Source organism: Rhinoderma darwinii, chromosome 4, assembly GCF_050947455.1.
Source record: "Rhinoderma darwinii isolate aRhiDar2 chromosome 4, aRhiDar2.hap1, whole genome shotgun sequence".
Classification (NCBI taxonomy): domain Eukaryota; kingdom Metazoa; phylum Chordata; class Amphibia; order Anura; family Rhinodermatidae; genus Rhinoderma; species Rhinoderma darwinii.
The window spans coordinates 110,702,569-110,715,498 of record NC_134690.1 but is presented as its reverse complement, the minus strand read 5'-3'; the positions used below and the strand labels follow the sequence as shown (position 1 = coordinate 110,715,498).

General features: G+C 38.7%; 1 protein-coding gene and 1 long non-coding RNA gene across 2 annotated transcripts in view; one reads left to right on the top strand and one right to left on the bottom strand.

Annotated features, from left to right (window-relative positions):
- The window catches only part of SLC9A9 (solute carrier family 9 member A9), an 885,771-nt gene that overhangs the window by 160,489 nt on the left and 712,352 nt on the right, over positions 1-12,930 (bottom strand). The window contains exon 14 of the mRNA XM_075861458.1: positions 2,785-2,864. Within this exon, the coding sequence (XP_075717573.1) occupies positions 2,785-2,864 (80 nt within the window). The remainder of the gene's footprint in view (positions 1-2,784; positions 2,865-12,930) is intronic.
- On the top strand, positions 9,290-11,281 carry LOC142759370 (uncharacterized). Its single transcript, XR_012883129.1, has 3 exons — positions 9,290-9,384; positions 11,056-11,115; positions 11,196-11,281. It is a non-coding gene; the product is annotated as an uncharacterized LOC142759370 (long non-coding RNA).

Sequence of the window (12,930 nt, the reverse complement as noted above, 5' to 3'; positions counted from 1 at the left end):
TGGTAAAGTACATGATGCATCTGGGGTATGCATTCGTGTAAAGCACCAATCCAGTGGTTTCTTTGATTTTTCTCTAAAGGAAATATATGTAGGTCCCATCGTCACATCAAAGGAATATTTCTAAAGAAAACATGAGTATGCTTATCTCTTAAAAAAAAAAAGTAATGGAGGCGAATAGTAATGAACTAGTTTACAGCAGTAGCAAACATGAACTTAAAACCATAATGGAAAATAAAGACCACAAAGAATATAATAAATAACATGTTTTCTTAACATCCTTAATAATTTAACCTGTACATGGTTAAATATATAAATACATACACACTTTTGATTTAATCCTATTTAAAATCAGGGATGACATACAAATAGGTTTTATTATTAGAAAATGCAGTATTTTAGATAATAAGGCTCTTGGAAAAGCAAATACATTTGACTATTTCTATTGCATCGCCTAGCCCATAACACAGGGACTCTCACTTTCATGGTCTTTGAATCCTGGCCTGCACACGGCATAACACAGTATTAGACCTCATGCACACGGCAGTATTCTGGTCAGTATTTTGCGTCAGTATTTGGAAGCCAAAACCAGGAGTGGGTCCAATGGAGGTGCAACTCTTTCCATTATGGGTTTTCTCTGTTTCTGGCTTCCAAATACCAAAGGAAAATATTGACCAGAATACTGACGTGTACATGGGGCCTAACAGTTTTGCCTGGAGTGATCCTTTATTAAAGATCATGATGGCTATGAGCGTTAATGAGTCAATAAAGTGCATTTCTTAATATCTGAATATTAACATCTCTTTGTGCAAAGAGGAACTTTTTATAATGACAAAAATGTAGCCAATCAAATATTCAATTCCATTTTCAGTATATTAAGAAAACATAAAGATAAAATGAACCACACAAATGTCAAGGTATGTAACTCCGTCAGAGAAATTGTAAAATTCCGACATATTGGAAAATTGTAAATCCTTGAGACACAACATAGTCGGTCATGATCTTATTAGAATCTTGTACAAATTCTGAATTTATACAAGACACCCTGTAGCCAAGCCTGAGACCACCATTAAATTCGAAACTATTACCATAAGAGTATATACATGATAAAGTTGTATATCCAAGTCCAATATCCACATAAGAGCTACACAATCTTGTTTTTTTTTCTGTTTCTTTGCAATTGTCCACACCAAAGAATAGGCTTCCACACCATTGGGTAAATCCAGTCACAGCCTGGACTAACAGATGTTTACTGTATATTTAATTTCAGACACATATACATTCAAACTTTGAAAGACAGTGGGGCGAATTTAAAGGGGTTGTCCAAGTTCAGCAAATTAATGTTATTTTTTGTATAAATACAAGTTACACAATTTTCCAATATACTTACTGTATTAATTCCTCACGGTTTTCAAGATCTCTGCTTGTTGTTATTTATTAGGAACATTCATTGGAGCATATGTACTAATGCAGTCTAATATTTGGACTGTGTAGACCAGGCAGTCAGAAGTTGCACCAAATTTATCACAGTGGTGAATGCTGTATGATAAATTTGGCGCGTCTTACCTGACTTACTAGACACTTTCCTACTTCCTATACCACCTTTGATTTGGCTTAGTTTGCGACAGAATTTTGTGCCAGTTTTGTGCATCTTTAAGGGTAATTAAACTTTTAGAAAACTTAGGACATGTCATAGTAAAATGTCAGAAGTTTTGATCGGTGGGGGTCTGAGAACGGAGACCCTCTCTGATCGCTAAAACAAAGCGACAGGAGCACTCGGGTGAGCGCTGAGCCACTTAGTTTCTGATCGGCTTTTCTTGAAAAGACAATGTAACGTGTACGAGCCCATAGACTTTCGACCAAGCGTTTCTGCCGCTTAGTTTTAGCGATCAGTGCGGGTCTCAGTGCTCGGCCCCCCAATGATCAAAACTTCTGATATGTCACTATGACATGTCAGAAGTTTTCTCAAAGTTTAGTTACCCTTTAAGCCATGCCCATTTTCAGTTCAGCCATGCCCCCTTTTCAGAACACTTTTAAAAGGTGTCCAGTGAGGTACAAACATCTAGTTTAACAAGTAAGGCGGCCAAGATTGCCAGATTTTGGCGCAGTTTACAACACATTCGGGCTTCTGACATATTAGTACATCTGCCCAATTGTTTACTTCCAGTGGATACAATTCTGTCCATGGTCATGTGGTGGGATCGTTAGAAGACACAGCTCTGATACACATACTGTAACTGTAGCGATCCCAGCACCTGTGTGTCCATCACATGACCAATGACAGAATTGTATTCACTAGAAGTAATGAATGTTCCTACTGAATAACAATAAGCAAAGATCTTGAAATGAATACAGAATTAATACAGAAAGTGTATTGGAAAATTGTATAACTTTCCATTATACAAAAAATAACATTCATTTGCTAAAACTGGACAACCCATTTAAGGCTGGTGTTTCATATACCAGTTTTAATCTCAAGAACGTTGGAGTAAAATGCAGCTGATTTAATAAGAGTCATCCATGCGCCAGAAAGACAAATCTACGCCAGCTTTGAGTTAGCATAGATTGGCGCCATAATTTGTTTATGGCATAAATTATAGTAAATGAGTCAGGCCATGCTTAGTCCTGCCCTTAGCTAAACCACATGCTCTTTTTTTTAAAACGTTCCTGGTATGGTGTAAAAGTCACACATTTTTCTGCAAAACAAGCGTGTGAAAATATTTGCAACTTTTTACCTTATAATAAATTCCCTAAAGTAAAGCTACACAAATACAAGACAAAGGATACTTGTGATCAAAACCATACCATATTCTGAACAGCTGGGCACTCTCTTCCTTTGTAGAACCTTCATTCGGGATTTCTTTCCTCTGTTGAACAAAGCAAAAAACAAAAGATCATTGACTACAGTGTTGAACTAAGATTTTTCCTCCCTGCTTTTACAGTAGGACACCAATATATTCTGTAGAGCTGTACAATATATGGAATGCGCTCATTTACATCAGTCCCTGTTCCCATTGGGGCTCACAATATAATCTACCTATCTCACATACACGCTAGGGTCAATCTATTAATATGTTTTTTTAATGTGGGAGAAAACCTGAGTACCCAAAGAAAACACACACAAACACAGCAATTGCCCAAATTGGTTTTGTTTCCAAAACTCCAGTGCGTAAAGGGGTCGGCCACTTTAGATATACTTTAGGCAACTTACTAACACATTCTTTTTAGCAGTTCTGCAGCGTTTTCGATATGTGTGAAGCCACGTCCCCCAATTCTCATATCCTTCTCCTCCTGACAGCACGCCGCTCCGTCCATAATATGGCTACCGATGAAGGAACACATCACGAGATGTCAGTCCGCAATCTCTGATGAAACCTACTGCGCATGCGCTAGTATCCTGACCGTACAGGTCCTGCGTAAGCGCAGAGGAAGCTAGTGCATGCGCCGTGGGTTTAATCAGAGATTGCGGACTGACATCTCATCATTTGTCCCTCCATCAGCAGCCATATTATGGACGGAGCAGTGCGCTATGGGGAAGAAGTATATAAGAACTAGGGGGCATGGCTTTACACATAACGAAAATGCCACAGAACTGCTAAGAATAATATATTAGTAAGTTGCCTATTCTAATTTGGAAATAGTTTACCTAAGGTGGCCAACCTGTTTTAAGAAACTGTATGAGAATAAAAGATAATGTTTTGCAAAACCAATTACAAGACATGAGTGGTGCTGTTTCTGGGAAAAAAGGACGACATTTTTTCAATTCTTATGCAACCTCTATAAACACACATTTTCAGATACCTTGAAAGATTAGAATTCCATAGGACGGCATAATTATGTTCACGAGACCTGTTACTCATCAACACTAGTTAACCACATAGGTACGAAATCATAAGACGTAAGTAATATAAAGACCTGATCCAGCTAAGATCTACGACACTTTATAAGACATCAACCCAAAAAACAGCGATAGATAGATAGATAGATAGATAGATAGATAGATAGATAGATAGATAGATAGATAGATAGATAGATAGATAGATAGATTGATAGATAGATGCGAACATAAGTGTAACTTGGAGCTCCTGTGCCCAAAAGCAAAAATCTATAACAGTGCCCCCACCTACCATATATCATTTATAATACTAGTGTCTTCTTATGTGGCTAAGGGGGTTTTGGGCCCCCTCAGACTCAGGGCCCGGGAGCAACTGCTACCTCTGCACCCCCCATAGCTACGCCCCTGGATGCACAATAAACATGATCAGCTTAAAGGTCTTCTAGATCAGCAATGCAAACTTTCTCACAGGAGGCAATTACATCTAGTGAACAATGTGTTAAATGTGCTAGAACTATAATCAGACACGTATAGACTAAAAAATGTTTACAAACGCTGCATCAAAACAAGACATACCAAGCAATTTATAAGTCAAATTACGGTTTGTTATATCTGACTGTCTAAATTGAAAGAGGTAGGTGCAATACTGATCATTCTGCCAATTGTAACGTGTACGCAGTTTACAGTGCCAGAGAACTAATAGAACAATTCTACAAGATACAAATGTGTATTTTCTATGTATATATTATACAATAAATACATCACTGTCTCTGAATTTGTACATTATTCACTCAAACTAATATCTAGCCTGATGTAAAAAAAACTCAGCCGGAAAACGTCCGGAAAAAAGGCCTGTGCTCACCTCTCCGATCGTTGCCATAGCAACGATTCCCAAAGATGGGGGAGGTGAGCACAGGCCTTTTTTCCGGAAGTTTTCCGCAATGGTCAATTGGTGCAAATATTCGGCTGGACATCCCTGGATGTTCTGGGTCGGATATGCTGCTGACTTTTCCGCGGTGTATCCGTCCAGTGTGAACCAAAGAGAATTTAGATCTTAAATAGGAACTTAGGCTAATACAATATTTATGTTTTTTAAGTGAGGCACTAGACAGACCCATTTTAACACTGGTTGTCCAACGAGCACAGCGCAATTCTGATTACACGTAGAAATCTTTATTTATAATTCACATCTATAATAATCTACAAACATAACTCGCATGTCGATATAATGCTCAGAAATGAAATGCATTTACCAGCAGATATTTTTTTTGCTTATCCGTCTTTCTCTAAATGTCTTTCACAACATCAAAATTCATGCTGTACAAGGTTAATCGAATCCATTTTTTGACAATTTGTATAATTCAATAATAACAAGCTTGTCATATGATAGCTGAACATGAACTGGTATCTTGTGGGCTTGCAAAAATGTTGATATATTCATTGTGACTGAGAAAAAGAGTAATCATTTATTGTACTGACAATTTTAAATGAATTTAAAGGAGTATTCCCGGCTCATAATATTATGGCATATTGCGAGGATACATTATGATCGGTTGGCCTCCGCCCTCTGGGACCTTCCCCGATCCCAAGGATGAAAAGTCCAAGGTCTCTTGAACCAATTCCAGAATGAAGATTGGTTAGCGCTGCCGCTCCTTTATATGGGTTCCCTGCACAGCGACGCTCCCAGACATCCGCCGTGTAGGGAACTGCAACAAAGCCCCATTCAAGTGAATAAAATTGTGTTGCAGTTCCCTCCACATTGGTTGGCCGGGAGCGTCGCCGATTAGGGAACCTATATGAATGACAAGCAGCACTAACTAATCTTCATTCTGGGATTCGTGGAACTCCTGATAGTCGTACCCCACTATCAGTGATGGCGTATGCTATATACTGCTGCTGTATTTTATCTCATAGTTGGAAATACAACAGTACATATAACAGTATGCTGATCAGTATACAGTGAACTGTAGATCTGAACATTATTTTACATTCATATTCAGTATTTCATGATGAGGAACGTAAAGCTACGTGGTTCTCTGAGACACTATTACGCAGCTCTATTAATCAGTTCAGCAGAAAACTATCCCATCAAACTAGGTTAAAATGTTCTGTACTATGTTACTATTAAGTTATACAAATATTGTAGAGGTATAGTGCTGGGTGAGCTATATGTCAGGACCAGCTAGTACTTTCAAAAGGACACATATTAAATTGATTTGGGAATAACATTTTCACCTATTAAAGAGTTGTACGAGATTAGTAAAAAATATGGTATGGAAAAATCGCACTACAGTACTGTATGTAAAAACCACGAACAATGGGCCTCATTTATCAAAACTATTTAACGGAAAAAAAACTGGCCCTCGTTGCCCACAGCAACCAAGTACAGTGCAGATTTCATTTTTCTAGGGCAGTTTTAAAAATAAATGCTGAATTATGATTGGCTGCTATGTTTTCTGTTAGACAGAAATGAGGCACAATGGGGTTAATTTACGATCAGGTTTATGTCACTTTAGTGACGTAAAATAGTACCAAATTTTGGCGCACGCTTGTATTGTGCAAAAATGTGTGACTTTTTTCAATTTTACACCTTCACTTAAAAGGTAACTATCATTTAATTATTCTTATTTTTTAATAAAGTATAGGGCAGGCGATTTCAAGAAATATTGCAATATTCTTTACTAACCAATTCAGCCTTCTTTCATTGTAAAACTGTTCCTGAACTGTTACCGCTATCCTCAGCTACTGGCCGTTGCTAGGGAAAATCCATATTCAGCGGCGTACACACGGAATACAGTTAGGCCCCATGCACACGACCGTAAAAAATCTCTGTAATTGCGAACCGTAATACGGTCTGCAATTAAGGACCCATTCAGTTAAATTGGCCACGGATACCTTTCCGTATCACTACGGATAGTGATAGTACAAGTGTGCTGACCTTTTTCTGTTGTGCCTGCCACAACTTTTGAATAAAGAGCTGAAATTGATCTTCGAAGGGTGAGTGCCATGCCTTTACTTGATATTTTTATATTATAGTAGTTATACTCTTGTACATAGGAGTCAGTATTATAGTAGTTATATTCTTGTAAATAGAGGTCAGTATTGAAGTAGTTATATTCTTGTACATAGGGGCAGAATGATAGTGGTTATATTCTTGTGCATTGTGGCAAAATACATATGGGGTACAATTTTGAACAAACAGTAATAAAGCAAGACTGGGTAATAGCAGATGAACAACAAGGTCAGAGTGCAGTGTTTGCAAACTTACAATGTATAGAGCTATGGCCACATTGTGCTGGCAGCCACCATAGTATTAGTGACAGTCCCCCCTCCACATAATGTTTAGATTCAGGCCAATGTAGCCCTTAATTTGGAACAGCACCCAACCGACCCCTCTCCAGCCATGACAGCTATGCCAGATCCATTTTCAAATGGATACCGACCAACCCTGAGGGACCTCTTTGACTTAGTGTAATCCATCATGTTTCCCTCAGGGTTCTGGTATTTTTTAATGCAGAAAATAGCTCTGCAGACTGGACTACTCTTGCCATCAAAAGTACCAGAATGCCTGATGGAAACATAAAAATGAAAGTGTGAACAGAGCGCTCATTATTGACAATTGAAGAAAATAGCATAATTAGAAAAATTAGGAGAATTACAGCTTTATTAAAAACCTAGAGGAACCTAGTGCTCTATACTCTCCAGTTGTTCGTTTTATTCTGGGCAGACTGGTATAGGAAATCTCCAGATGGTAATACTACAATTACTTCAAGAATTGGCAATTAAGATTACTGTGTTGTCCCCAAAAGCATTGTGTAATTAAGGCTGAGTTCACATCTGCGTCAGGGCTCCGTTCCGACGTTTTGACGGAATCAATAACGTAGTCGAATATGGTATTCATTCCGTCAAAACGACGGAACCCCTGCACAACAGAGACAAACGGAAACCATTTACACTGGATCCGTGACCATTGAAATCATTGAAACCTCTTGTTTACGTTTGTGTCAGTCAGGGCTCCGTGCCGACAGAAGATTTTGACGGAACCTCGGAACGGAGCCCTGACGCAGGTGTGAACGCAGCCTGACAAATCTAGCAATTTATCATTCCTAGCGAGAACTGCTTTAATAATTTAATATTGATTTTAGAATGTTAAAACATGAAAGGCAATTCAGGGCACATTCAGACGTAGCGTATTTGCTGCGGATTTGAATTGTGGATTCCATATCGCAAATCCGCTGCTATTTACAGCACAATATTTTACTTTCAAAACCCTATCCACATGTAGCGGAAAATGAAAGCAGAGTATGCTACAGATGTTCCAATCCTCAGCATGCTCATTCTCTTGCGGAAAAGCATCTAAAAACCTGTGGCAAATTCACAACAAAATCTGCATGTAGCATATGCGGATTTTGCAGCAGATTTGTTGCAGATTTTCTGCAATTTACTGAAAATTTTGTGATATAAATTCTCGCAAAGCGGATTTGTTGCGGATATTCCGTAGTGTATTTGTTGCGTTTCCGCATTTACCACAAAATCTGCACGCGTTATGTGTGAATTTTGCTGCCTACTTTATTGCCCAATAGTATTTTGTTCTCTTTGGTGATAAGTGGTGCCTAGAAGTAGCTCACCCGTCCACTTATATAAAATGTAGGTTCAGCCAAGCCAAAGAAGCTGTTTAATGGGAATCAGTGAGGAGAAAATGCTGGATGAAAATGAGCCATTAGCTTAAAGAGGCTCTGTCACCAGATTATAAATGCCCTATCTCCTACATAATGTGATCGGCGCTGTAATGTAGATAACAACAGTGGTTTGTATTTTGAAAAACGATCATTTTTGACCAACTTATAAACAATTTTAGATTAATGCAAATTAGGTTTTTTTGGGCGTGTTTTTACTTTTGACCAACTGAGCATTGTACAGAGGAGTGTATGAAGCTGACCAATCAGTGACCAATCATTGCCATACACTTCTCATTGTTCCAGCCCATTGTTACAGTGTGATTGGTCAGCTTCATACACTCCTCTGTACAACGCTCCGTTGGTAAAAAGTAAAAACACGCCCAGTTGTCTATTAAGAAACGAATTAGCATAAATCTAAAATTGCTCATAACTTGCTCAAAAATGATCGTTTTTCAAAATAAAATCCACTGCTGTTATCTACATTACAGCGCCAATCAGATTATGTAGGAGTTAGCGCACTTATAATGCGGTGACAGAGCCTCTTTAAGGTCGACCATGCTAGAACAGATCGCTCACCAGGACTGATGGGTAGTGATGAATGTGCTTGTCCTTGGAATTTGCACAGACACCTATTTGCTCAGTGAGCTAAATCCCAAAGACTCATTGAAAAAAATAAGCAGGAGACAAAGATTAGCACCATATCCTTCATTATTCATTTTATAGACTTATCATTGGTGTAAACGCTGACATTATCTCATCTATATTTCCAGATTGTAACACCATCTACAATTAATTCTTCTGCCTAAACACATCTACCACCAAGTAAAACAGAACTGACAACATCTAAAGTGGCAACACAAACTGGATGTTCAGGTAAGGATCAAATTCACTTTCACATAACTGGTGTATTTATTTTTGTTATAGCAAATAGTACATCTATGTATAAACAACTTTGACATGATCTTCCATCTTTCATATACAACTGCTCATCATATACAGTACCACAAGTAAAGTGCATGTAACAAAATACATAACTGATCAGCCAATATACCAGAATGAATGTGGGGAGAGATAAAGTAATGGTGGATTAGACATTGTTCAACCGCAACCTCCATAAGGATACATGATATTTACCAAATAGCAACATCTGACTTGGGAACAAGATGAGGAAACCAGGTGGAGGTCGCCCACACATACACAAGTATGAAATCCCCAGGAGCATAGCGGGATGCTGGTGGGGAATGTGTCCCAGGTGCTCGGTACCAAGGGGCCCAACAAGCTACTGGCACTTTAATAGCAAACATGGCCTTTCTAGTCAGCTCTAACATATTGACAAGTGTAAAGTTCTGTTCTTTCTGGAATGCCTCAATATAATATATCTCCAGTTATTTAGTTACAGAGGTTAAAAAAAAATCATGTCGATCAAGTTCAACATTTCTCAGAACAAGCAGTTTGATCCAGAAGAATGTAAAACAAAACCTCCTCGCCAACGTCATCTCACGGGGGAACAAAAATGTTTTCCGGTCTCGACAAGGGCAGTCGGATATGTTTCCTGACGCCCTTTAATTAGTTATAACTCTTTAATACCAATGGCATGTGTACCAGCCTAGGTTCACCTCAGGTAGGAATTATGCTTTGTTTTTACACAAGAATTATCTACATTCTATTGCCTGAAGACTTATTTTAGTGCTTCAATCATTCCCTCATAGGAAATCCTTATGATTGTAGCAAAAATCGGTATTGCTGTATTTCTCAATGCATTAAATGAGACATATTCAGAAAAATTCTATAATCATAGCAATAACAGAATAATAGAATTTGATACTAATTGAATACATGTCCATCCACAACCACATCTTCCTGTGCACCTAAAGAGACTATGATGCTGCGATGACTAGATCTCAGTCTCCTATCTCGCACCTTACCTTGTAAGACCTACATAATTGTCAGCTGTCACCTACAGAAGACCATAACCTGGACACCCAACCGGGAACCCTAGAGAGGCATAGAGCTTGTGAGATGTAGGGTAGGACTGAATCGAGCAACTGAAAATCTTCGAACTACACAATTAATCCGAAAAATATTTTGTTTGTTCTATTGATAAACAATTGTATCAGTAATATAAGTTTATCAAGTAGCGGAACATTTTTTTTTAGATTAGCATTCAAAATATGAGCAAAAAATGTAAGATGGCAAAACTTTCTATTCTGTGCATTTGTGTTCAGATGAAATAGGGAGAGGAGAAGGCAAAGTCAAGGAAACTGGCATGTTTGTCTCGAGGGAGCGAGAGCTGGCACTTGCATAGCTCCCCTCTAGGAAAAGCTATTCACAGTTGTTCTAAAAAAGATTTTGTTGCCATGGGTACTGATGTAACAGAGAGAATTGAAAGGGAATAAAAAGCTTTTAGGGAGCATGGATCAGGTTTGTTCACAACCATTTTACTTTACCTAAATTTGCAATTAACCCTTAGACTTTTTGTTTTTAATCTATTCCCTATTTATACATGTAACTGTATATGGAATATAAAATCTCATTATATTTCAGATGTGCAGAACGGCATTCAACAAAAATCTTACCAGCAAAGTACAGGCTTTAAAAATACAGGTCAGATCTCCTTGGTGTGCTGCTTATATAGTGTGTGTGTGAATTTCTTGCATGCCAATTACTGCTCATTTTAATTGTAGGCTAAATACAGGCCCGGTGTCCATGGGTTCAATGCACTGAAGCAATTAACAGGTCAGGGATGGCTGGATTGTTTCCAGAGATGAGCGTTGGAAGTTAATATACTTTGGATGGAATTCGTAACTGGCCACATTAAATAGCACGGTCTATATCAGTTTCCCCTCAAATTTATTGCTGCATATAAACTACAGGGTTTTGTCTGGTAGTATATAAACTAAATAACTTATGTGATCTAACGTTATAATATACTGAATATTGAAGTATAAGGGTATGTTCACACGTGGCAAATTTGTTGCAACTGAAAAATCCAATCCATATATGTGAATAGTATCGTTTCTGCAGTGTGTGCATGGATTTCACACACGTAGTTTTGATGCAGTATTTGGTGCAGTTTGTGACTCCGTTTCTTAAGCCAAACACAGGAGTGGTCACAAATGAAAGGGGATACATAAGTATTTTATTTATATCTTTCCTTCCTATTTTGGATCCACTTCTGACTTCGGCTAAATAAAGTTTAAAATGTACCAAAAACGGCATACAAACTGTGTGTGTGTGTGTGTGTGTGTGTGTGTGTGTGTGTGTGTGTGTGCATGTGTGTGTGATCCTGCCCTATAGATGTGTTTACACCTGCATTTTGTCGAATGTTTACATAACTACTGGGTTTTTTTTCCACAATATGGCACCAATTATCAACAAATCGGTAAAAACATGCCACAAAACCGATATGTGAAATACACCCTAGGTTCACCCTGGTTTGGAATTTTGAGGCAGATTTTACTCTGCCTGCACGCCGTGACAATATGAGCACCGCGGGCAAAAAACGCCCCGAAATACACTTTCTCTGCCTCCCATTGATGTCAATGGGAGATCAGAGACGTAAACACCTGAAGATAGGGCATGTCGATTCTTTTTCCCGCGAGCCGTTTTTTCCGCTTGCGGGAAAAAACGCCTCCGCCTAACATTGAAATCAATGGGAGGCATTTTCGGACGTTTTTTTGCGCATTTTCCGACGCAGTTTTCGCAGCAAAAAACATATAAAAAAAACTTTGTGTGAATTGAACCCAAGGAATAAGAGTATTTGATTTGAACACCAAGGGTGGAATATATTAAGACTGTTTTTACCAAACGCACAGGACACAGTCAACAAGTGAATAGAAACTGCCCCAAGCAGAAATAAACATACCCTGATCTTCCAGTCTAAGTATTTCACCCCCTTTTCTCCTTTCTACTTCTCTCTTCAGACAGCTAAATGGGCGGTCTGGTTTCTCCTATCAAATGACCGCCGATTCTAATTGGGAACTATAGTCCCTAGAAGCTCTCAGTGGTTCTTGTGGCAGCAGAGTGGTGCTTAGACAGTGCAGGGTAGAAAAGCAAAGCTCAATGGAGCGGCACTTGAATAATGCAGGGGGAAAGGAAACAGCTGATTTCCCTGCACTGAAGACAGGGGGAACGTGAATGAGCGGTTTGCCTGCAAAGGGGGAACCTGCTATTGAAAATACAAGCAAGGGGAGGAAGAACTGTGCATGCTCGACAGCTAAGCGAAGACCTACTAGAGCATGCGTGCAGCAGTAACTATGGGTAAATACAGAACAGGCATAACGGGGGTGACAAGTTGGAAATGGTACATTTTAAATAATTACATGTATTTGGAAAGTATAATTATTTTAGGTTTAGGACACACGGAACCACCAATATGATCTTGGGAATACCCATAAGGGTATGTTCACACGCACAAGT